This window comes from Arvicanthis niloticus, chromosome 1 (assembly GCF_011762505.2).
Source record: "Arvicanthis niloticus isolate mArvNil1 chromosome 1, mArvNil1.pat.X, whole genome shotgun sequence".
Lineage (NCBI taxonomy): Eukaryota > Metazoa > Chordata > Mammalia > Rodentia > Muridae > Arvicanthis > Arvicanthis niloticus.
Window position 1 is genome coordinate 101,589,177 of NC_047658.1, and position 23,235 is coordinate 101,612,411.

Genomic DNA, 23,235 nt, shown 5'->3' on the forward strand with positions numbered 1-23,235 from the left:
TAGGGGATCAGAATTTGATTCCCAGTACTTGTATTAGGCAGTTCATAGCTCTAACTCCAGGGGATCAGATTCCCTCTTGTAGCCTCTTTCTACCTTCCCCCCACCCCCAAACACACACTCACTCTCACACACACAGTATAATATAACCTGTCAGAGTGCCGTGTGTTGTATAGGTGGTAGGGTTGTTTTAAAAACTTTTAGAAAGAGGGGTTTCAAATGGTTTTCAAATAGGAGCTAGTGAGGGAGTGGCTCAGATAATGTAGACCAGAGCTTTTTTTTTTTTTTTTTTTTTTTTTTATTTATTTATTTCATGTATGTAGGTACACTGTCACTGTCTTTAGACACACCAGAAGAGGGCATCACATGCTGGGAATTGAACTCAGGATCTCTGAAAGAGAGGTCAGTGCTCTTAACCACTGAGCCATCTCTCCAACCCCCCACCCCCACCCCCCCAGGTCCTTTTTAAAAAAGCAATTCCACAGTTTAATTTTTGATGGGATTATAGTGCTTAAAATATATTCATTAACTCCTACTTGAATGTTCAGAAGCAGAACATTGGAGACAAGCTTAGTCTTCTTGATGAGCTACACCAACAAATGCAAACCTGTGGGGGTTCTTGTACCACAAACCCAATACAGGAAAGGTGAGAAGGGTCCATTTGGGATCTTATTTTACAGTTTTCATGGATAAACATTTGCTGTGTATTGTGAGGGTTACAGTGTACCAGGGAAGGCTGGTGAAAGATGACTTATATGTCAGCAGGCAGCATGGTCTTGGGGCCCAGGCATCTTCAGTGCAGTGGGGCAGAACTGTCCTGGGGAGTAGGACAGTCAGTGCTCACAGGCATGTGCAAACTTTTGACATGGTAACATGTCACTGAGTCTTTGCAAACTACAAAATTCAGGCTCCATGATGGAGCAATGAAGTTCAAAGAAAGAATCTCTTCATGTTTTAAGTGTGCTTATAGTTCTGTGTTAGACAACATACACAGATAGCTGGCTGCATGGACACACCTTCAAGCACTGGCTGTGTGCAGGATGATGCTGTGAGTTCCAGGCCAGGCTGAGGCTCAAGGTTCTGTTCTTGCTCTGTGTTCAATGCTGGGAACGTGTATTACTTTTTATTCTTTCAGTGTCTCATAGGAACCAAATTCTGTATAATGTTCTCTATTTGTGTGAATCTGCTCTTTATTTGACAGTCACTGAATTCCAGGAAGCAGTGCATATTCTACTTTAATTTGAAGAACTATCCATTTGATATGATCTCCACTGTGCTGGGTTTTTTTTTTTGTTGTTGTTGTTTTTTGTTTGTTTGTTTTTTTGTTTTTTTTTTTTGTTTGTCTTTTAAATCACAACCCTTACAATTGCCCTTTCCCCCCCATATAGCAAGATAATAGGGAGATGTTTCGAAGTGTTCGACACATGATATACGACCTTATTGAGTGGCGGTCGCAGATTCTTTCTGGAACTCTGCCCCAGGATGAGCTCAAAGAGCTGAAGAAGAAGGTCACAGCCAAAATCGATTATGGAAACAGGTTTGTTTGTTTAAACAATGATTTCATGCTTAAATTGTCCACTGTAATATCACAACCCTAGGCCTGGAGGATGTCTCAATTACATTTTATCATAAAGCCAAATTTCTAATATCAAAATAATGAAGTGACTTACATTCTAATCTGGTTTATCCAGTTACCCTTGAAACCTGTAGTCTTTGCTATTTAAGAGGTGGAGTTTTGAAGCTGGGTTGGGGTAGCCCCTCATGTTTGCTGTTTTGTCTCACCCCAGTTATGATATTCAATGCATTTCTACTTTCCACTCATAGCGTTTGACACTAGATTATTTCCTGTGACTCCCTTGGTCTGTCAGATTAGATGTTAGAAGTCACCATGAAACTTGTCCCTAGAATTGACATGCTTGATCTAACAGACAGAAGCACAACTCTCTTAAGTTGCAATTGAGATGAACTATACATTGTCTTTTTAAAATGTTTCTACTTATGGGAAACATCCACCCTGGTTTACTTGAGTGTCCTGAGAGATGGCTCATTCCTGAAGAGAGCATGCTCTAATATTAGCTGCTAGGAAAGTCACTGTCTTGTTCATATCTTTGCCATATCAGTAGCCAGGATGAGGTCATGGCCTCTCCCACCTGGTAAATATTTGCTTATTCACATGTCACAGCTGCAAGAAGCCTTAAAAACGACCTGGTACTACATTTCCCTCAGATTCACCAGGGGTGGTTTCACTATACTGAATCCAGGGACCCAGTCCTCCGGTTCTGAGTTCTGCTGTCTGGTGCTAGGTTAGGAGCTCAGTCAGACTGCTGTTTAGATGGTGAAAAACATGAGGTGTAGTCTGCACTCTTCCCCGTTTTTTACACCTGAGGATGTGGAGGTGAGAACAGGTCCTCCTGCCCATCAGCTCAGGATCCTTAGATGAGTCATAGGACCTTTGTGAAAAACTGAGTTATTGCATTATTTTGTTTTCTGATAATTTCCCCTCTTAATGTATGAAAATTTCCTAACATCACATTATGTGTGACTTTTATTTTTACCTCCAAGGCCAGAGATTTCAGATATAGGATATTAGATACAGTTTTCATGAAGCCCATTACAAGACTACCTGCTTTCTAAAGCTACTGAGCCATGCAACGTACTCCAATTTCCAGGGGTGGTGACCATCCCCTGAGACTAGTCTTTAACTTTGTTAAGGTGAGACCAACACCTAGACAGAACTAGCTGTGTATTAATAGCAGAAATCAAATGTAGACTGGTTGCTGTGACTGACAGGCTACCTCATATGGTGGTGGCATTGTGCTAAAATCCCAGGAGCGAAGGTGATGATTGATTGATTGATTGATTATTGATTGAGTGCCTCCAAGGCCAGAGATTCCAGTTATAGAGTATTAGATATTGCTTCAATGAAGCCTATGACAAGACCATGTGCTTACAAAACCAAACCTTTGGAGCTCTGATTTAATTTTGTTTCAGAGAAGCATGTTTTTGAAGTTAGGTTCAGAGACCACCTGCTTAATCTGGCTGCAGGAAACAACCTAAGTATGTTACGCCATGGGACAATCTTGTTAAGACAGAAAGTGTTTCCAAATGTAATTTACTGCTTTGATAGGAAATACAACCTTATTAAGACAAGTTTGCCTGAGGACTGCAGGCCAGGATTCCTCTAAAGCCCCATGTTCTCTGCTTATCCTCCCATTCCCTCCTTCAGAGAGTGAAATAGTAATAAGAACGATAATACTAAGTAAAAGCATAGACTGTTTGGTTTTCGGATGGTCCTGTCTCCCAGGGAGCAGTTCGTTGCTCTCATCATTATCACGTGTGTATTCTTGCTTTTACCTTTTACCTGAGTTGGAGTGGGGTTAGGGAGTGTCTAGGAAATTGTGGGAAATATGGTAAAGGTCATGGACTGTTTCTCTACAAACTGTGTAAAACACACAGAGACAGATGTGTAAACACACACAGAGACAAACATGTACACACCTACACTGGGATTCACTAGACAGGTCCACAGCCACACCTACCCATAGAAACCTGCACGTAGACACACACACACACACATACACACACACACACACAGAGAGAGAGAGAGAGAGAGAGAGAGAGAGAGAGAGATACAGAGATACAGACACATAGACACACGCACATATTCTGATTTCACAGGGAGGTGGCCATCCCCTTCTTTAGACCCTTTGCCATCTCCTGGGACTAGTCTCTAACTTTGTTATGGTGAGGCCAACACTCCACAGCAGAACTAACTGTGTATTGAATGCAGAGACCCATGTAGCCTGGTTGTTGTGACTGACAGGCTCCCTCGCATGGTGATGATGTTGCGGTGAGAACATTGCCACCCCGTCTTCTTTCTTCTTTCGATGTTTGGTCTCAGCCTCATAACTGATCTCACTGAGCTTCAGTTTTCATCTTGTGAAGTGGGTCTGACCAGATTTTTTTGTCTGGACTGAGGTGACAATGACGTCACATGATACCTAAGGTAGGCTGGCAAAGAGCCTGATACATATCTTCCTCGAGGTGGCCTCACCAGGTATGTCTTGTAGTGCCTTGGTACTGGGCCTCCAGGAGCTCACTCACACCACCTACAAATCATTGACCATGTCCACACAGTGCCGACCCCACCAGACAACATGGATCCCACCCACACCAGAGCTGACCCCACCCATACATCACTGACATTCTTCACGAAATGCTGACCCACAGTATTGGTATTGACTCTTGGAGCAGGGTCAGGACTGGGATGAGTTGGTCAGATTTGAGAGCCTTTGCCCTGTTAATTAAAGATGTTGCACAGATAGTGATACCCTGTGAGGCTTTATGCCGTCATGTACCCACAGGTGGTATGCTTGTGCAGGGTGCACAGTGAGCTCTAATGACCCACACCTTCCACAGTTGGTAGTCACACTTCACTTGGACTTTGAAGATCTATTGGAAGGTGGAGGCTTTATTGAAATGCAGGTAACACTGAGTCATTTTATTTCTCCCAGTGTGACGTATTTTGAATTACAGAAAGCCATTGCACAGAATGACTTTCTCTGATATTTGTGGAAGGGTCCCAGTTTCTGAGGCATCTTCATCTGCTCTGTGGCTGGGCCTGACACTGTGCTAGGGAACTCCCTTGGTTCATGTTCTCCATGCTCTGGATTCTTGGTATTCTAGAATTCTTGATTTGGACCTGGTGGTGAGGGATGAAGATGGGAACATTTTGGATCCAGAACTAACTAGCACCATCAGTCTCTTCCGAGCACATGAAGTTGCTTCTAAGCAAGTGGAGGAGAGATTGCAAGAGGAGAAAGTGAGTTTGATCCCTCAATGGCTCTTTGTCACTACAGCAGGCAGCTGTGGGACAGGGGTGGGGTGTGTGGGGTTAGGAAATGTGGGGAGTTCATGGAGGGGGGCTTGTCTTTCTCAGCAACTGAGTATTTCTCAGTGCTGAGTATTAGAAAATGTTAAGAAAGTCCAGAATTGGCACTAAAAAGAACCCTCAAAAATCACGTGTTCAGTGCGTTTCAGACAAGGAAGAGTGGGGTAAAGTCAACATAACCTATTAATTTAGCAAGTATTGGTCAGGCATGTGCCATATTCCAGGGACTGGGGACATAATGCAGAGTGAGACACAGAGTCATTGGAGGCATAGTTCATTCAGAACCCCAAATTAAAGCTAGCCACCAGTCCAGCAACCATGATTCCAATTTGTTGATAGACACTTGCTCTTGCAAACACTAATCATTAGCTGTGCCTGGATGGGTGCTCTGTTGTTCAAGAGCAGGCAGTGGGGACACAGAGTGGCTGTATGAACAGCATGGCTGAGAGGTGGCAGTTGGTAGTGACCTTTCCCTGTTCTCTAGTAGATTAAAAGGGTCCTTGGTTATAGTCCAGGCTGCTCACATTGACTTTCTGCCTTTCTGTTCAGTCTCAAAAGCAGAATATGGATATCAACAGACAAGCCAAGTTCGCAGCCACTCCATCTCTGGCCTTGTTTGTTAACCTCAAAAATGTGGTTTGTAAAATAGGGGAAGATGCTGAAGTCCTCATGTCTCTTTATGACCCCATGGAGTCCAAATTCATCAGGTAGGCGACTTCCCCATTGCAGTGGCTCCAATCAAAATCTGTTGCTTTTCTCATTGCTGTGATCAAAACACCTGACTAAAAGCATCTTTATTGGGGAGAGTTTATTCTGAACCACAGTCTGAAAATGAGGTTCAGCATAAGTGAAGTCCTGCTAGTGGGAGCTGTTCTCAGCTGAAGTAAATGTGTTGGTTAGGTTTTTTGTTGTTGTTGTTTTTTGTTTTTTTCAACTTGAAACAAGCTGGAGTCATCTGAGAAGAGGGATCTTTAATTGAGAAACATCCTTCTAGCATGTCCTATTATAGGCAAGTCTGTGAAGGCATTTTCTTGATTAATGACTGCTATGGGAGGGTCCAGCCTACTGTGGAAAGGTGGTCCTGGGTTATATAAAAAGCAAATTGGGCAAGGCCAGGAGAGCAAGCTAGTAAGCCACGTTCCTCCATGGCCTCTGCTTCAGTGCCTGCCTTCGAGTTCCTGCTTTGAGTTCCTGCCCTGACTTCTCTTCAGGGAGGACTGTAGGCTGTACGGTGAGATGAGCACTTTGTTCTCATGGTTCTTCTGGTCAAGCATTCATCACAGCCATAGAAAGCAAACAAAGTCAGCCCACAAGCCTCACGTTTACGTTTTGCAAACCTTTGGTCTAGGAATGCCATCTGTGGCGTTTGCCTGTTTGCTGCCTCTCTAAGCTGATTGGCTAATTGTGTAAGTCAAGTATTTCCTCTTGTCATATGAAGATCATAATAAACATCTGTTGAACAAAACCATTGAAAATTCATTGGTCTTCAATATAACTTTCTTTTTATCCTGCTTTAAAAAAATTAAATTAAACTGGGTGATGTGTGTTTGTATCTATATATTAACACTCCTATATTTTCACTTGAACTATCAAAATTTTAAAATGTAGTATCTGCAGGAAACAGAGCACATAGGTAATTTTCACTCTTACTTCTGATAAGTGCTTTCTTTCTTTTTTTTTTTTTTGATGAAGATACAATTTGTATTTTGTGGCTTGCTTGGCTTTTTTTTTGAAGGCTCGGAATTAAATACACATTGTTCCCAATTCAATATACAGCTCTGTATTGTCATTTTATACAGACAGAGAGGCTTTTCACATTATAAACATTGAAATGTCATTTGCAAATGCTTCTGTTACACGGTTAACCCATGGTGTAGAAAGTGAAAAGGTTATTCATACAGTACCTGCTCAGCAAAGAGTCTCTCTGTGGCCTAGATGTTTATAAACTCATGGTCAGATGCATAGTGGACCTCCATGTTGTTAATTATGAAGTCTTATGGGATACATTGGGTACTCATCTATGTTTGGAAGATTAATTTGATCCTGTTTTTTTATTTTTTTCAAGTGAGAACTACCTGGTCCGATGGTCAAGTTCAGGATTACCAAAAGACATTGATCGGTTACATAACTTGCGAGCTGTGTTTACAGTGAGTGCACCCATGACCATGCATGTTGAGTGTCATTAAGTCCTGTTCTGATGGCTGTTTTGGGGACTTCTTGGCACTGAATGGGGCCTATGGACTGGTGGTGGTGCCACCTGTGACTTTGACGTTGGCTCAAGGAATTCCTGAGCCCTATGTGGAAGTCTCTGAGCTTGGTCTCGGCTTAGTATCACTAGGATATAAATTCCGTCCTGTCTCTTTAGCTCATGTCCAGCTCTCTTAGCTAAGTGTCTACTGTTACTTTATTCCTTCCTGTCATGTGAGTATCTTTGAAATATTCTTAGCTGGTCTGAGAACAGACTCTCAGTCCATTTTTATGTCCTTTTCAATTAGACTTGTGTTGAATCGTGGTTCACCACAATGATTTATAAAAATTAATATTTCTAGGATCTGGGAAGCAAAGACCTGAAAAGGGAGAAAATTAGTTTCGTCTGCCAGATTGTCCGAGTCGGTCGCATGGAGCTGAGGGACAGCAACACGAGGAAGCTGACTTCAGGGCTCCGGCGGCCTTTTGGCGTGGCTGGTAAAAATTCCTGTCCCTGTTTTACCTTGAGAGTTTCAGACCATTCACTTTGAGAAGGATAGTGGGCCGCTTTGATTTATGCACTTAACTGCTTGGGGGGGGGAACACTTTATTATTTATTTTTCATATAGTTTGGAGCCCATCTGCTGCATCTATGATGCTTCAGGTTCATCTAGTTTGAAAGCAGATCCCAGTTTTTACTGGGAGAGACACCAAATCACTTTCCCACAGTGTGGAGAAGCCAGCACTCGGGGATTGCTGGACTCTTAGTAGTGGACAGGTACTGTCTGGTTCCCAGATGAGGAGCTAACCGAGGACACACTACAACTATCACATGGGCTTGTTGATGTCCACATCTCTACTTGGTGTTGGTGGTTGTGCAAGAAAGTGAGGTCCTGGTTATCTGTGTCAAGGAACAATAAGTGTCCCCACTAGGTGACATCTTTCAACATCAGTCACTTTCTTCATAATGTTGAGAAGCAGTTGTCTTTATTAGAGTTGGTGGACAATTCTTTCACCAAACTTCTCTGACACTTACCCTCCCTGATCTTTAGGCATCATGTTGTTCTAGTTCTATCCTGTTGCTGGGATAAAACACTGTGACCAAAAACAACTTAGAGAGGAGAACATTTATGTGGCTTACACTTCCGGGTCACAGTCCTTCACTCTGGGGAGTCAAGGCAGGAACTCATGACAGAACTGTAGAGGACTTGCTTTGTGGTTCACCCTCTCTTGCTCATGGCTATCCTCAGCTACCTTCCTAATATGGCTTAGGACTACTTGTCCAGAGAATGGTAACACCCAGAGTGGTCTGGGCCCTCCTGCTTCACTTATGAAAAAGACACCCACATAGACATATCCTTAGAGCAACCTGATAAAGGAAACACTCAACTGAAACATCATTTTCAGGTGATTCTAACCTGTTTCAAGCTGTCAGTGTAGTTAGTATATGAGGAGAATTTTGACTCTTAATATCTAGCTGTTATTTCTTGTATGATCAGTAATCAATGACAGGTTTTTTCTTGGCTACCAGGAAACTCAACATTTAAGTTTCACTCAATTAAATAGACTCTTATTTTCAAATTATAGGCTCTAGAAGAATTGGACTGAAAATAAACATTTCCCATACACTTTACCCTGCTGCCAGCATCCTCCTCAGCTGTATCAGCAGTGAATGTTAGTTACCTTTATGACAAGGCTTTTGACGAAAACTGGGACCTCTCCTAGAGTCCATGATTTATTGGAAGATTTGCTGTTGGCATTGTGTATTCTTTTAGGGTGTGTGTGTGTGTGTGTGGGGGGGTGAATGTGGAAGTCAGAGGTCAAAGGTAGGGGTCTTCCTCAATCACTTATTTGTCTGACACCTTTTTGAGACAATCTTCCACTGAACCTGGAACTCATTGATCTGTCAATTGAGCCCCAGGGGTCTTCTTGTCTTCTTCTCTATGTTACAGTCACACACCACCATGCCAGATTTCTACTTGGGGGCTGGGGTCATAATCAAGTCTTCATGCTTATGTATCAAGCAACTTAACCTATTGAGTCATCTTCTGGCCATGTTCTGTGGGTTTTGACAAATTTAAAATAATGGTATGTCATAATAATAATAATTAATAATATATAATAATAATAATAATAATAATAATAATAATAACAACATAATAATCACTCATAAGTCTGGAGAATTCTGTTGAACTGTTAGGCTCTCCAGTGGGCTGTTCCACTGTCTTTATTATCCATGGTGAGATGTTGAGGGTTGGCTTGCTCTCTCAGGTATCCTTGGAAATTGGTATTTCCATCCCTGACTGTGAACACACAGTATAACTTATTCCTATTTTCCCAAGTCTAGCACATCATTTGCATGTCTAGCTGAGATATTTGTGATGCTTTAGTGGATTAGAACTTTCCTTTTCTTGGTCCCACCTACATGGCAATTTTAGGGAAATACTGTTTTTTTTTTCTTTTTTTCCTTTTTGTCTTGGGGGTTTTATTCTTTCCCAAAGCCATCAGAAAGATCTGTGACATGATAATGTAAGTTCTTTCTTCAGGCATGGATACTGCAGGTTCTCTGGTTATTAGATCACTGGAGAGATCCTGTTGATAAGTTCTTGTGACAGCATTGATAGATTTGTGAAAGCAAAGATGAGATTTAATGAGGTGGACAGTCTCTCCTTCTGTGATTACAGTGGAGATTTTGCCCAGCTTTTCCTGCTTTGGTTGTCATGATCCAGGAAGTCCTGTGTGATAAAGTGTGGGCAGATTGGTGGTCACGGTACTTGCTGACATTGTGGTGGTCTTTTCATGCCTATAACATGTTTTTTATTTGCTTGGTGGAGTATGATGTCATAGCCTCTGTTTCCTGACCTCTTAGGAACCAGGCTATATGCTGGAATAGGGACAGCAGATCTGATAATTCTCTGACCTTGAAGGTGCCATGTGTGAAGTGAGAGGACATCTGATCCACTGTCTGTTCCTACTAGATCTCTGATTGTAAGGCCATTGCTGTCCCCTCTCCTGAGGCCTGCTGGTCACTCTGATACTCCTTGCATCCTTGGTTACCCATTTGGACTGACCTTTGTTCCTTTTGTCTCCTGTCTCCTCTCCCTGGTACTCTGCAGGCTCAGAACTGCTGGAAACCAACCACCAGGAGTGAAACTCTAGCCTCTCCGGCCTGTTGCTGCCCAAATTCTTGAGAGATGAGCCTTTTCCTTTCTGCTGTTTGATTGGCTGGTGGGACCCTGCATACTATAAGTGCTGTGCAGTTCCCACATGAATTGCTGCCGAGGCCCTTGCAGGCTGGTCATTTAGGCAGTTGCACTTTAATTTTAGTTTTTTCTTTAATTAATTAATTGAATTAATTAATTAAATGCTGGGACATCAAGTCACAGCAGGAATTAGTGAATTCTCTTCCACTGAGACCTAACCAGGCAGTCCAGCTAGGGAAAGGAGATCCAATGGCAGGCAACAGAGTCTGAGACAGCTTCCCTGCTCCCATTGTTAATGAACCCACATGAAGACTAAGCTGCACATCTGCTACAAATGTATAAGGAGCCTAGGGCCAGCCCCTACATGATTTTTGGTTGGTGGTTCTTTGTGAGCCTCTGTGGGTCCAGGTTTTTGAATTTTTTTATTGGCATATGGCAGTGCTCCAACCTGCCTGGTCCCCTTCCTTTGGTGTTCAGCATACTCTGGCTATGTTTTCCCTTCCTGGCCCAGACTTGGGACTCCCATGGAACACCTCCCAGCCACAGTTTTCCATTCTTGTTAGGGAGGCCCCTCCTCATACTTGAGAAAGAAGACTGACTTTTTGGTAATGGGATTCTGCCTATTTGTATGCAGCTCCTATGTCCACATGCACAGATTTAATTTTGAGGCTTTTTCCAGAACAATCTCTGCTTGTCTGTGTCAACAGAGCTAGAACTTTAAAATGAGAAACGCATTCATGCACCTTTAAGCCTACAGGTTTTAGTTTTTTATTGAAAATAATATGTCATGATCCTTTATGTTAAAACACTTGATAATGCGAAAGTGACTGGCAGTGGTGGGAAAAGTCATAGAAATTTTATGGAAAAGAAAGATAATTAAATAAATCATTCATAATTTGACACATCCAGGGTAGCACATCAACTTTATTTTTGGTGTGCCTTTTCTCTAGCTTCTCCCTGCTTTTATGGGAATAACTGGCCAGAGAAATAAGTCCTTGGTAGTGCCATTACCCTCTGTGCAGTCCTGGCTCATTGTCCAGTTTGACAAAAATACGTAAGACCAGAGCAGCAAAACGCTAACCAGTGTGAATTTGTTTAGTTTGTTCATTGGCTTTTTTTCAAGGCTTGGTTTCCTCTCACCAGCTTCACTATTTGTAGGGTAGCAGTGGTGTGTTCATAGTTTGTATGTTCACTCTTTGCATACTATGACACTTAACATCACATTATGGACACTTTAGTTTGCAAGGTATTGTTCAGGAGTTAGGGCTTTGGGGTCTATAGTCCAGAGCTGTGCACTCAGATTAGCTGTCCTTTACGTTGGGGCTCAGTGTTGTGTTGAGTGCTCTTGAATCTAAACACACAATCCAACTGCTTACAGGGAAGGTTGCTGAATGAGAGAGTACGTGTGGTCCTCAATGTCTCTCATATTGTGCCCGATGATGTGAGTGACTTGCATGGACGTGTCATTTTATCAATGGCTATAGCTGCATTTTTTTCTCCTCTCCCTTGAAGCCTGCTTCTCTATCTTGTCACCTGCTTCCTTTGTGCTGTATTCCTGATCCTCCCTTTGTGTCTTCTTCTTCATATGTCTGCCCCCTGCTGTGTCATTGTTCCTGGCTTCTGCCTTACTCCTCACCCTTCCACATGATCCTGTTGATTGCAACCAGATTGGACATTTTGGATAATGACTTATTTCCTTGTCCATATCACAGTATACCCTTCCTCTCAGGTGGAGACCCCATGCTGGCAGGATGTAGAGACTTGAGGCTAGCTGTTTCATTTTCTGTTTTGGCAATGGGTATCTGTGATGGATAGCTTTAATTGTCAACTTGATATAACCTAGAATTACCTTGAAAGAATCATCTAGAAGAAATTAGCCTGAGAGAAGACCTGTGACAGAGAACTATGGACATTTCTAGCATGGATAGTTTTGGTTTTATTTGATAAGGGAACACCCAGCCCACTGTGGGTAGCACCATTCCTTAGGCAGGGATTTAGTAATTATATAACAGAAGCAAGCAAGCAAGCAAGCAAGCAAGCAAGCAAGCAAGCAAGCTAGCTAGCTAGCTAGCTAGTCATCAGGCCTTGCAGGCCTTTTTGGTTTTGTCACTGTGCTGGACTGTAGGTATGATGTGACTAGCTGTTTCTACTTGGGCTTCTGTGCTATCATGGACTGTAACCTGGAATTGTAAGTCAAGTAAACCCTTTCTCCTCTTGATTGCTTTTTGTCAGGGTATTTAATCACAGCCACAAAAATAATACTGAGAAAGTGACTTATGTCATCCAGATCACAGTGAGTTCTTCCTGGACAGAGCTTGGCATGGATGAACTCTGAGGAAATTCTTGTACATTTGATACTTTCTCGTGAGGCTAAGGATGGGTGGGCCTGGAGGTGTGGCTATTAGTTAATAGTAAGCTGGACAAAGGCTATCTTCCACTTGTGTACATTGTCTTAGCTCCTGCCTTGCTTCTTTGCTGTGTGTGTTCCTGCAAATTTTCCATAAGCCTAGGTATGTTCTGGTGCAAGACTCTGGACACTTAGCAAGGGTGGCAGATAATCTGGAAGAGCTACAATTAGCTGATGAGATGAGATCTGTGACACACACAGAGAGAGGTCTCCAGGGAAATAGAGAAGCCACCCATATGATTATGAGTGAATGGTCTGATGAGTTCGGCTTAACTGTCCTGGGCATGGCAGTTTGAATGGGCTGCTGTTAAAACTCAATATTTCTTGGTTCTGAGCTGGTAGTGAAAAGATGGCCTTGGGCACATGTGCAAGTGACCTTATGCTGGATCCCTGCTGTGAGTCCCCTGTCAAGTGAAGACTTGATCTTTGTCAGTCCTCTTTCTCAGCAGTGTTAGCCAGAGCTCCAGTCATCCCTGAGTGTTTACCTGCATCTCAGGACACATGTGTTGGTTCTTAGACCCACAGTCCTGTTGGGTTAGTGGACTATGTGTGATTGTTTCCCCAGTGGCCTCCTGGCCTCTGCCATAATAAGCAGGAGAAGATGGAGCGTGGCTTTTCTCATTCTACAGACCTTTATGCTTTCTGGGCGTGATAGTTAATTTTCTTATTGTGACAAATATTCTATGTGGTGACGTAAATAAGGAAGGGTTTATGTTGACTTACTGTTTTCAGGGTACAGCCTGCTGCTGTGGGAAACATCAAAGAAGTAGGAATCTGAGGCAGCTGGTGACACTGTTTCCATTGTCAGAAAGCAAGGGGCAGACAGGAAGAGGGACTGGTCTATAAAATCCCACAGCTTACTCTCCAGTGACCCACTTCTACAGCAGGACTTCATTTCTTAACAGTTTCACAATTTTCCAAGATAGTGCCACCAGCTGGGGACCAAGTGTCAAGTACGTGGGCCTGAGGAGGACTCTTCATGCTCATACCACAGAGCTGAGTGTGATTGTGTAGAAATGAGCCTGACCTCTAGTTCCAGTAAGGGAAACGAGTCACTAGGAATGACCGGTGACACTCCTTTAGCCGGGTGTGGGTGAGAAAGGACATGGTATTAGTTTGGCATAGCCAAAGTCACAGAGTGGTGAGGAAGATAGAAAGTTGCTCTGAGTAAAGCCCCGAATGTCACCAGATCTAGTCTCTCGTTTAACACAGATAGTGTGGACGCCGGTGAGCCTGGGCCACCCTGGTGAAGACAAGATAGATGATAAAATGCAGGGAGCCAAGGGGGTGAGATGGTATTAGACCTGTGGCTTTGGGCTGTCTGTCCATTCTTGTCTGTGTGTCTCAGTTTCTTCAATGTCCAGCAGGTAACTGAGGGTCAACCCTGAGTGTCCCACTGACATAGGCACCAGCTCTTGGCCAGTTGTCCCACTTTGTAGGTATGTTGTTACTATACTGTGTCTGAGTTCCTTTTCTCATCGCTTTGGAAAAATACCTGATATGGAAGTAACTTAAGGAAGTGGGTTCTTGTTTTTGCTTCTAGCTTGAGAATACCATCCACCATGTTGGATGGCATGAGGATGACACTGAGAAGGCCAAGTGCCAAGACCGTGAGATGGCAGTGTGGGATGAATGCTTGTGTTCAACTCCTCCTCTTATTCAGTTCAGGACCTTAGCCCATGGATGGCCAGTTTTCCCACCTAAATTCATCTTACCTAGATGGTCACTCACAGACATGCCCAGAAGCTGAGTGAATTTAGTTAAACTCTTACAGGTGTGTGTGTGTGTAGGTGTGTGTGTGTGTGTGTGTGTAGGTGTGTGTAGGTGTGTGTAGGCTTGCCTTCTAAGTAGCTTCAGATCTGTTGAGTCAGTCTTAACTATCACAGAGTGTTATTATGAGTAGGTAGCTGCTTGCTGCAAGTGCTGTTTAAAATAAATGAGTAAAATGAATCTAAAAGCTGTTTCTTATCACACTTGAGCCCCCCTCCTCCACACACACACACACACACACACACACACACACACACACACACACTTAGGTGCCCATTGATGCAGAATAATTCCTTCATACAAGACTTTGTGTTGGACAGCAGATCTCTAGAATGACCACTGGGGAACTGGCAAAGGAAATTATTCAGTGGAATTGTCTATTTGACTTCCTTGCTCACTGGGCTCAGCATGTTCAGATGACTTAATTTATCTGTCAAACATCTTTGAATAACGGACTTAGGTGTGAGAAGATTCTACTGTACAGTTCATGGTGGAACATGGTCTGTGCTTTTTTTTTTTTTTTTTTTTTTTTTTTTTGGCACTCAAGCCAAAACAACCCTTTCTGTTCTTTTCTTTCCCCAGTGATGGACGTGACAGACATAATAAATGGGAAAGTCGATGATGAAGATAAACAGCACTTCATCCCCTTCCAGCCGTAAGTATGAGATAATCCTGTCCTTAACCAGCTACAAAACCCTACAGTTAATAGTTTACTGGTAAGGTTATTCGTTAAACCCAGTGAGGATTCATTTATTTTACAATAATGAGGAATCTGTGTAGTCACTGCTGTGGCCTATGGAGTCAGGAACTGCGGGGACAATGGAATAAGGCTTGTGTCTGGTCCCGATGTTCCTTGTGTTCCAGAATTACCTTATCAGTAGAAAGATTACAATTCCACACTGAGCATGTTTCTTTACATAATCGATTTGTTCTCGTAGCAATTCACAGTTTCAAAATACAATACTTTCAGATTCATCACAAGAGATTGCTGCTTTTTAAAATAGAAACCAAACAAAGTAATGATGAATTCTTTTGTAAAGCAAGAAATAACACCTTAAAGCTTGTAATCAGGCTGCTGGTTTTTCTGTCTTGGTTTTTCGTTCAGATGAGTGGTTTTGGCTTTTTCTTTTCTCTCTCTCTCTCTCTCTCTCTCTCTCTCTCTCTCTCTCTCTCTTCCCTCCCTCCTTTCTTTCTTTCTTTTTTTTTTTAAGGCTTTGTCTACTTCTGACCTGAGGTCTTTAGAGAGTTTGAGGGACCATGGGGGAAAGCACTTGGGGCCAATTTGTGAGATTACTCTCTGATTTGAAGCTGGAACTTGTGGGTAAGGTGATTGAAGTGAAGATGGTTCTTGATCAGGGCCACTCCTGTTTCTAGGAGGAAGCAGGGGAACAGTAGTACTTCAAGTTGATTGTGGGAGACAGCCTCCTCTAGGGGCCTGACCTCCCAGGAGAGGGAGTAGTTGGGGTTAGAGTGACCTGCCCCAGGACTCTGCAGTTTCCTCTGTCCTCTTTTCTTTTCCATTTTGTTTTTATTCAAAGACTTCTAGGCTTAAGGTGAATTCCATGTGGGTAGGCTTACATTGCTTTTGAGGTGCTGGGTGAGGGAATATGGGGGGCTTGTGGTAATGAGTGTCTGGAGGAGGCCTGTTGCTGGGAGGAAGGGAGGCATGGTATGGGCTTCTCTTGCATCACACATACTTCATGAGGGACCACCCCACTCCCTGCAGACTTGAGAACCACTTGTTTAGGATGGTGGCAGTGAGGCTTTTTTTTTTTTTTTTTTTTTTTTTTTTTTTTTTTTTTTTTTGTATTGAAAGAGTACTCTTTCCTGTGTTACTCTATAGAAGATTTTTACATCTTGTTGTGAGGAGTGATTTTAAATTCAACATCATATAGACTAAAGTTGGGCTCAAGTACCACATGTTTCACCACAGGCAGTCAGAGGCAGAGGTCTCTTGGGGCTTAAATGCTTTCCATTTACTTTTCTGTCTGGTCTCTGCTAACCACTAGCCCCATGTGGCTCTTTATATTAATTACAGCTGAGTAGAATTAAAACGTAGCTCTTCAATCACATCTGACTGTTTCAAGTGTTTAGGGCCATGCAGGGCTGGTTGTTGCCATAGTGGGTAGTGTCTTGGTTTCTTTTCCTCTTTTTGTAATAAAATATCCTGACTCATGCAACTTAATGGGAAAGGTGGTTTGTTTGTTTGTTTGTTTGTTGTTTTTTTGACTCACAGTTCAAAGTTACAGTCCATCATTGGAATGTATGTATGTGCTCAGCTCATTTTCTCCACTTTATACAGTCCAGGATCTCATCCAGGGAATGTTGCTACCCATAATGGGCCCGTTTCTTACCTCATTTAAAGCTCTCAAGATAATCCCCCGTGTGCGTACCCAGAGTTCTATTTCTCAAGTGATTCTAGAGTCTGTCAGGTTGAAAGTAAACAGTAACCATTGCAGAAGGCGTGTGGGTGCTCATGTCCATCTCTGTAGATAGTTATCCCAGATAATCCCACTCATGGCAAAGCATGGATAGCTGTGTTCTTGGATAGAACCCGGAAGCGTCTTTAGCACACACAGGAAATATTCCCTTCCCGGAACATGACTGACAAAGTGGTAATAAACAAAACAAGCTCCTGTCAGATTATAATCCTCAGTTCTTATTTTATCCTTTGAAAAATGACAGGGCTTCCTACTATTCCTAAGGCTTCAATTTCATCAAGACCACGGGATGTAGGAATGCCCAGTGGTCCGATTAAGTGAATTTGCTTATTGTTCATTTGTCCCCTCTAAAGGCAAAAACTAAACAAAACAACAACAACAACAGCATCAAAAACCAAACACCAAACAAAACATTGGCTTTGGGTGTTGGAAACTTCAGTGAAATGATCTATCAGGTTTTGACTCCTAGTTTTCACCTGGCTTTTGAGATCACCATTTATCGCCACTAGGCTTTTCCATCTGGTGGAACTCCACTTCCAACAGTATTAGCGCACGCTCACCTGTTGTGTTATCTGGTCTTACTCTTTAAGAGGATGATGGCTACACAGATTAATATCTGCAGCGATAGAAGAAAAAAGTAGCATGATTCTAATAGCAAAATAAGCCTGGAAACCATTCTCTGGGAAATGTCATGCTAATGAGAACGTTTTTTGCTCCATTAAAATGGATTTATCACCTCACAGGGTTGGTTTTAGGGAGGGAAACAGTGTGCATTCTTTCTCACTCTCTCGTTCATCTCTTTTTAACTTGGTGAAATAAATTAGAACAGTGTTCAGCTCCTTTGAGTTGCTTGGCTCAAGTGATGGATGACATAGTCCTTGTTCCTAGAATTGATTTTAAGCGTTCTGTACCTGATGTATGTTTTTGCACCCTTTTCCCGTTGTGCCTGGTGGCACCACACAGTATTTCTCCTGATACATGTTGCCTGTGCTGGCTACTGTCAATGCATGGGCTCATAACCCTAAGGTTGTTGGTAGCCTGTATTTCAAGTGATGTCCAGGGTTCAGCATCCAGACATGGTAGCCATTAATTCTGTTCTCCGAGGACTGAGCTACCTTCATGTGTGAACACAGTGAAGATCCAAAGGCAGGGCTTCTTAAGTCATTAGGTTTGAGGGCTATGTCTGGCAGAAGAAACGGGATCTTGTTTTTGTTTTCTTCTTCATTCCTCCTTGTCCTTGACTAGCTCAGCATTAGCGAGTGGCCCAAGCCGCCATCAGTATTGAATGCAAGGCCTCTCAGCCTTTAGTTTCAGAGCAGCCCCTTTAGATTGTCCATTAACAATGGAGTGGAGCCCTGTGCACATGTTCCCTGGGAGTGGGGTGCCCTCCTTGGCTGGACCTCTCTCCAGTGGTTCACCATTTTCCTGATCGATGCTTTCCCTGTCTCTCTTGTCACCTATCCTGCCCTTTGTCTTTCGTTGACTCATGACAACTCTCTCATACTCGGTGGCGATGCTCTTTGTGTCCCCCTGTTACTGTCACCCACGGGTCTTTGTGCCCCTTTGTCTCCTGTGGTCTTGGTTGCCCCATGCCCTCCAGGCTCGCGTTGGACGACGCCATTCGACACAAGCCGCTGAACATGTCATCCCGTTTCTCACCCAGGGTGGCAGGGGAGAATGACTTCCTTCAAACTGTCATAAACAAAGTCATTGCAGCCAAAGAAGTCAACCACAAGGGACAAGGTGTGTATCTCTGTTGTTTCTGTTTGTGGGTATGAGGGGAATCTGGGCTTGGGTGTTCCTGTTGGAACTTGTGGGTCTGGGTGATACTTCTTTCTCCTGGATGGGCAGCTCTGCAGGCTGTCTCATGGATAACCTTTGTAGGCTCCTGGGAACCAGCCTTCCAGGTGAGTGCAGAAAAGGGCAGGAGTGAGATATGGCTGGGGATCTCTGAATATCAGAGAGCCCAGGAGCCCGGCAGCACAGGAATCAGCTCCTTACTTTGACTCCTGTTCTTTCCCAGTGCCCCTCGTTCTCTCATCCGTCACACCTAACAAAGTATTGGAAGTCTGAGGACATAGCTTAGATGGTAGAGCGCCTGCTTGGCATGCAGGAAGCTCTGAGTTCTGTCCCCAGCACCACAGGAAATAGGCTCTGATGCCTGTAACCCTAGCTGTTGGGAGGCTAAGAAGATTGGAAATTCAAGGTCATCTTAGGCTACCCAGTTAAAAGCCTAAACAAATAAGCAAGGAAGTTAACAAGTCAAACCTAAACCAAACCCAGATCCCATAGTAACAGCAACAGAAGCCATGAGTGTGACCCCTGCCCAAAAGCCATGGCCTTACTTCATCTGATTTCTCTCCTTTGGCATATGCTCTTGTCCTGACACAGCACTGCTGGTGTTCTATAATTGCCCCTCTGTCCCCAAGGGGGAAGTGATTTCTTGTTTCTGTCATCCAAGTAGCCTCCTCCCTCCTTCTTCCCACCCCCTGCTCCCCTTCCTGCTTGCATCATTTTTAATATCACACTGACGTGTCCAAGCAGCCGACCTTCTGCCGGTGGAGGCAATGAATCAATCAGCTTTCTCTGGTGGCAGTTGGCTTTGGGCTGGCCAGGAGACCTGCCAAAAATCAACTGCTCATCAAGCCCCGCTTTTTACATGGAGGAAATTAAGTCACCTTCAGAGATCGGGAGCTCTAACCCTGCTCTTCACATTTGGGAAAATACATGCACCAGGTTGGCTCTTGATCTGGTACACTAGACTGTGTACCCAGGAGCTCAATGCAACAGCTGCCCTCTGTTCCTAGTCTTCCCAACCAACCCTCTTTGTTGTCCCAAGCAGTATTTATTGAGTCTGAAGAATGTTCTGGAAAAGGGAGATCTCTGCAGTTAGCCTTGGCTTTACCCCACTCTCTGGCCAACTCTATCTAGAGTGTTTATGGATTATAGCCTTTATACATGGAGCAAGTTTAAACTGAACCAAGGCCTCACCCCTTATAGATTACAGCTCTTCCAGTTTGCCCTGTATTTTTAAACCACTGGGTGTCTCCTCAGAGGTAGGAGCCACTACAAGGCCTAGCCACTCCCTTATTTCTGTCTCAGCAATCCCTAACCCCGACAGACCTCTACTTTCTTTTGTAGCTTCCTCACGATGCTGTGTTTATCACAGATTCACATAGGATAAATAGTAATAGTGTTAGGCCAACATCAAAACAGTCAGGCTCATGGGTCAGAGCCAGAATCTGTGAGCTATACAGCAATGGTATGGAATGGACTCTGGCTCATATCTAGATGGCGTTGATAACACCTGGTACCTTGGGCTACCAAAGAGTAGAGAGAGTTTCAGGTCCCAGTTGACAATGAGAGACGAGAATATCCATGACATTTTTCAAGGGGGCTACAAGTGTCTCTCTGAATGAACATTCTGAGTCTTTTCATACTGATAACGCAAAGATAATCTTTTGCATATTGAGCCAACAGCATCACTGGGCCAACAGCATCATTGAGTGAGGTTCAGCTAGACTCTGACCCTTTTTCCAGCACTCACACTTAGAAACCAGGACATTCCTAGGTGAGTTGAGGGAGGGTTGGCCAGGGCAGTCACTGTTGGCTGTTCTGGGCTCTTCCTGTGGGCTCCTGTTTTTATCAGAATGACCCAGGTACCTCCTGATACCTGCTCATCTTCCCAGTCTCAGCCAGAGGACCCAGAACTGATGACAAGGAGATTCTTTTTAAGAGCCAGTGGATTTTTTCCATACTTACCTCTCCATGTGCCTCCTCTGAGCTTGCTCTAGGCCTAGGCTGATTCCATCTCTGTAGCATCCAGTTTTCTTGTAACAAAGGCAGAGTATCATGAACATCCTCTTTTCTTATGGTTGACCGAACCCAGGGTCTTGTGCATTTATAGTAAGCATGGCGCCACTGAGCTATGTCCATGGCTCTTCGATTCTTTTCTCTTTAGGCAGAATGATTCTGGTTCCTGCCTCTGAGTTCTGGATGTGTTTATGGACAGCAGATCCTCACACCCACACCTGCTTCCGTTGCTTGCTAAGTGATGAATCTGCATTGTGTGTTCTGTCATTCTGGTGAAACACATGTCAATTCTAAACATCCTTATTCTTTGAGAACTGGCCATGTTTTCCCCTGTGAGGAATGTACTTTGAACACTGTATAATCAGGACTATTTAATCTCTACATTTCAATGGTAACAAATTGAATTATGTCACCAATATTCTACTTATCCACCCAGATATTTGAGCATGCTGTTGGAGAGGATATTTGAAAGGCAGCCTCTCTGATGCTATTTAATGTGACCAGGTTTAGATTGCTGGACTCTATGGCAGAATCAGGGGAGAAGGTAAAGTATCCAGCCTCTTGAGGGTCTGTTTAGCTTTCTGCATGCCCAGAGCTGCCTGTTGTCCTTTAGTGTGAGCTACAAAAAGGAAGCCCATAGCTTGGGTGTGTGGAGATACAGACAGTTCTTGGGAGCATGAATTAGAAATGCAGGTCCTTTACAATTCTTTGTGCACATATACAGTGCATTACCTGAGACATGGAACATTTGCCCCTTTTTCTGTGCCATCTTCTGATATCATTCATTGAGATCTCCTCTCCTGGGCACCCTTTTCTCCTTGGGACTCTCATGATCTGGAATTTTGTGTCTAAGAGAAAAAGGAAAAGGAAACTTGTAGAAATAGGACCACCTTAAACAAGTTGTGCTGCCAGTTCCTGGTGTCTGTGGCTGGGTCTGCTTATCCACCCTCTATAGTTCCTGCTTCCTGGCATCTATTGAACTTCGTTCTTTCCTTGCCAGCATCTGCCCTTTCCTTTCCACCTGAGGGCCGAAGGGACATCTTTGCTGCTCAGTTCCACCCACACTCCTATTTCCACTTGGGTTTCACACTTTGACTGGGTGGGTGACCTATTTCCTGGTCTGTCATCTCTCCAGCTCCTCCTCAGCATGAGCTGCAAGTGGAGAGAACCTTCCACACATGCTTTGGAACTCTCTCCCCAACCGTGTCACCTGGAGCAGGCTTTCATTTGGAGGATGGTGCAGACCACCTTCTAAGAATGCTCACAGCAGGTGCTCTGAGAGCCACCTTCCCTTTGTCTTTCCTCAGTTCTGTGGTTTTGACCTCATGTTGGTCTTTCCAAGTCCCTTGGAGGTCTTAGGCTCAAGTGCTGGCCTGCAGTTTCTCCTGACTCAGTATTTTCTTCTAACTTCTACCTGCAGCTGCTGGGTTATTTTCAGGTCAGACCCCTGGCTTGCTCTTGAGCCCTCTGGACCTCCTCAGAGCATCATGGTCCTCACTGGCCTCTAGATGCAGACCTCCATGGTAGGGGTGAGCCTCTAAGTTTCTTCCTGCCTTACTCAGCCTCTACCAAAAATGCCACCTTCTGATTTTTCCTAAATCTGATTTTCTAAATTGAAGGGTCCACTTCCTTTCCACCTCACAGACTTACTGATTGATCTCACAGGCAAGGTTTATACCTGGACTGAGTGTGTGCCACTGTGCTGAGTGCCTCTTGCCTGGACATTTGCCTCCGTGTTTCTGTTTACAATGCTGCTCTGTAGATTAAAAGTTCTTCAGCCACTGAAATTGTCTTTTAGCCACACACTTGAAGTAAACATTACTTTGGTTTTTTTTTTTTTCTTTCAGGTTTGTGGGTAACCTTGAAATTACTTCCTGGAGACATCCATCAGATTCGAAAGGAGTTTCCTCACTTGGTGGACAGGACCACAGCTGTGGCCCGCAAGACAGGGTTTCCAGAGATTATCATGCCAGGTAAGGTTAGCCTCTCTCATGGCCTTTGAGTTCCATGTGGAGGTCTTTAGCCATGAAGAGTGATGTATGGATAGGAATGTGCACGAGCGCTGGTGGAGAGAGTGTAGAGCACATGGCATGTACGTTGGCAGGCCCAGGGTTGTTAAGAATAACTTTAGTGTTCAAGGGATAAGACCACACACAGTTGTGGGATACACACTTTGTTCTGGTCTCCCTAACTACAAGGCTCACATGTGGGGAGGCACAGACACCTAACAAGCATAGAATTAAGTATTTGATCAAATACATAATACAGGTAGGGAGGGAGGGAGGGAGGGAGGGAGGGAGGGAGGGAGGGAGGGAGGGAGGGAGAGAGGTAGGTCAGATATCCAGGCCAGTGGTGGGCAGGTCAGAAAGATGATGCTTTTCTTGGGTTATGTTCAGGGGGTGTTCATTACCACACTGATGTAGCTCTGGCTCAGCCATGTATTTTAAGCAGCATGAACTAATACATGAACATTTTTCTTTTATATTTAACAACACTTCCCAGTTTCTAAAAATATTCATATCAATA

The 23,235-nt window shown here is 43.7% G+C and overlaps 1 protein-coding gene across 2 annotated transcripts in view; it reads left to right on the top strand.

Annotated features, from left to right (window-relative positions):
• Nucleotides 1-23,235, top strand: part of Dock1 (dedicator of cytokinesis 1) — a 503,223-nt gene that overhangs the window by 69,775 nt on the left and 410,213 nt on the right. Inside the window, exons 6-13 of one of the 2 annotated variants that reach the window (XM_034495028.2) lie at nt 1,386-1,534; nt 4,684-4,819; nt 5,438-5,595; nt 6,954-7,035; nt 7,438-7,573; nt 15,038-15,110; nt 18,560-18,639; nt 22,557-22,682. In XM_034495028.2, coding sequence (XP_034350919.1) covers nt 1,386-1,534; nt 4,684-4,819; nt 5,438-5,595; nt 6,954-7,035; nt 7,438-7,573; nt 15,038-15,110; nt 18,560-18,639; nt 22,557-22,682 — 940 coding nt within the window. Of the gene's footprint in view, nt 1-1,385; nt 1,535-4,683; nt 4,820-5,437; nt 5,596-6,953; nt 7,036-7,437; nt 7,574-15,037; nt 15,111-18,496; nt 18,640-22,556; nt 22,683-23,235 lie in introns of both variants that reach the window. The other variant, XM_034495020.2, reaches the window with a different exon arrangement.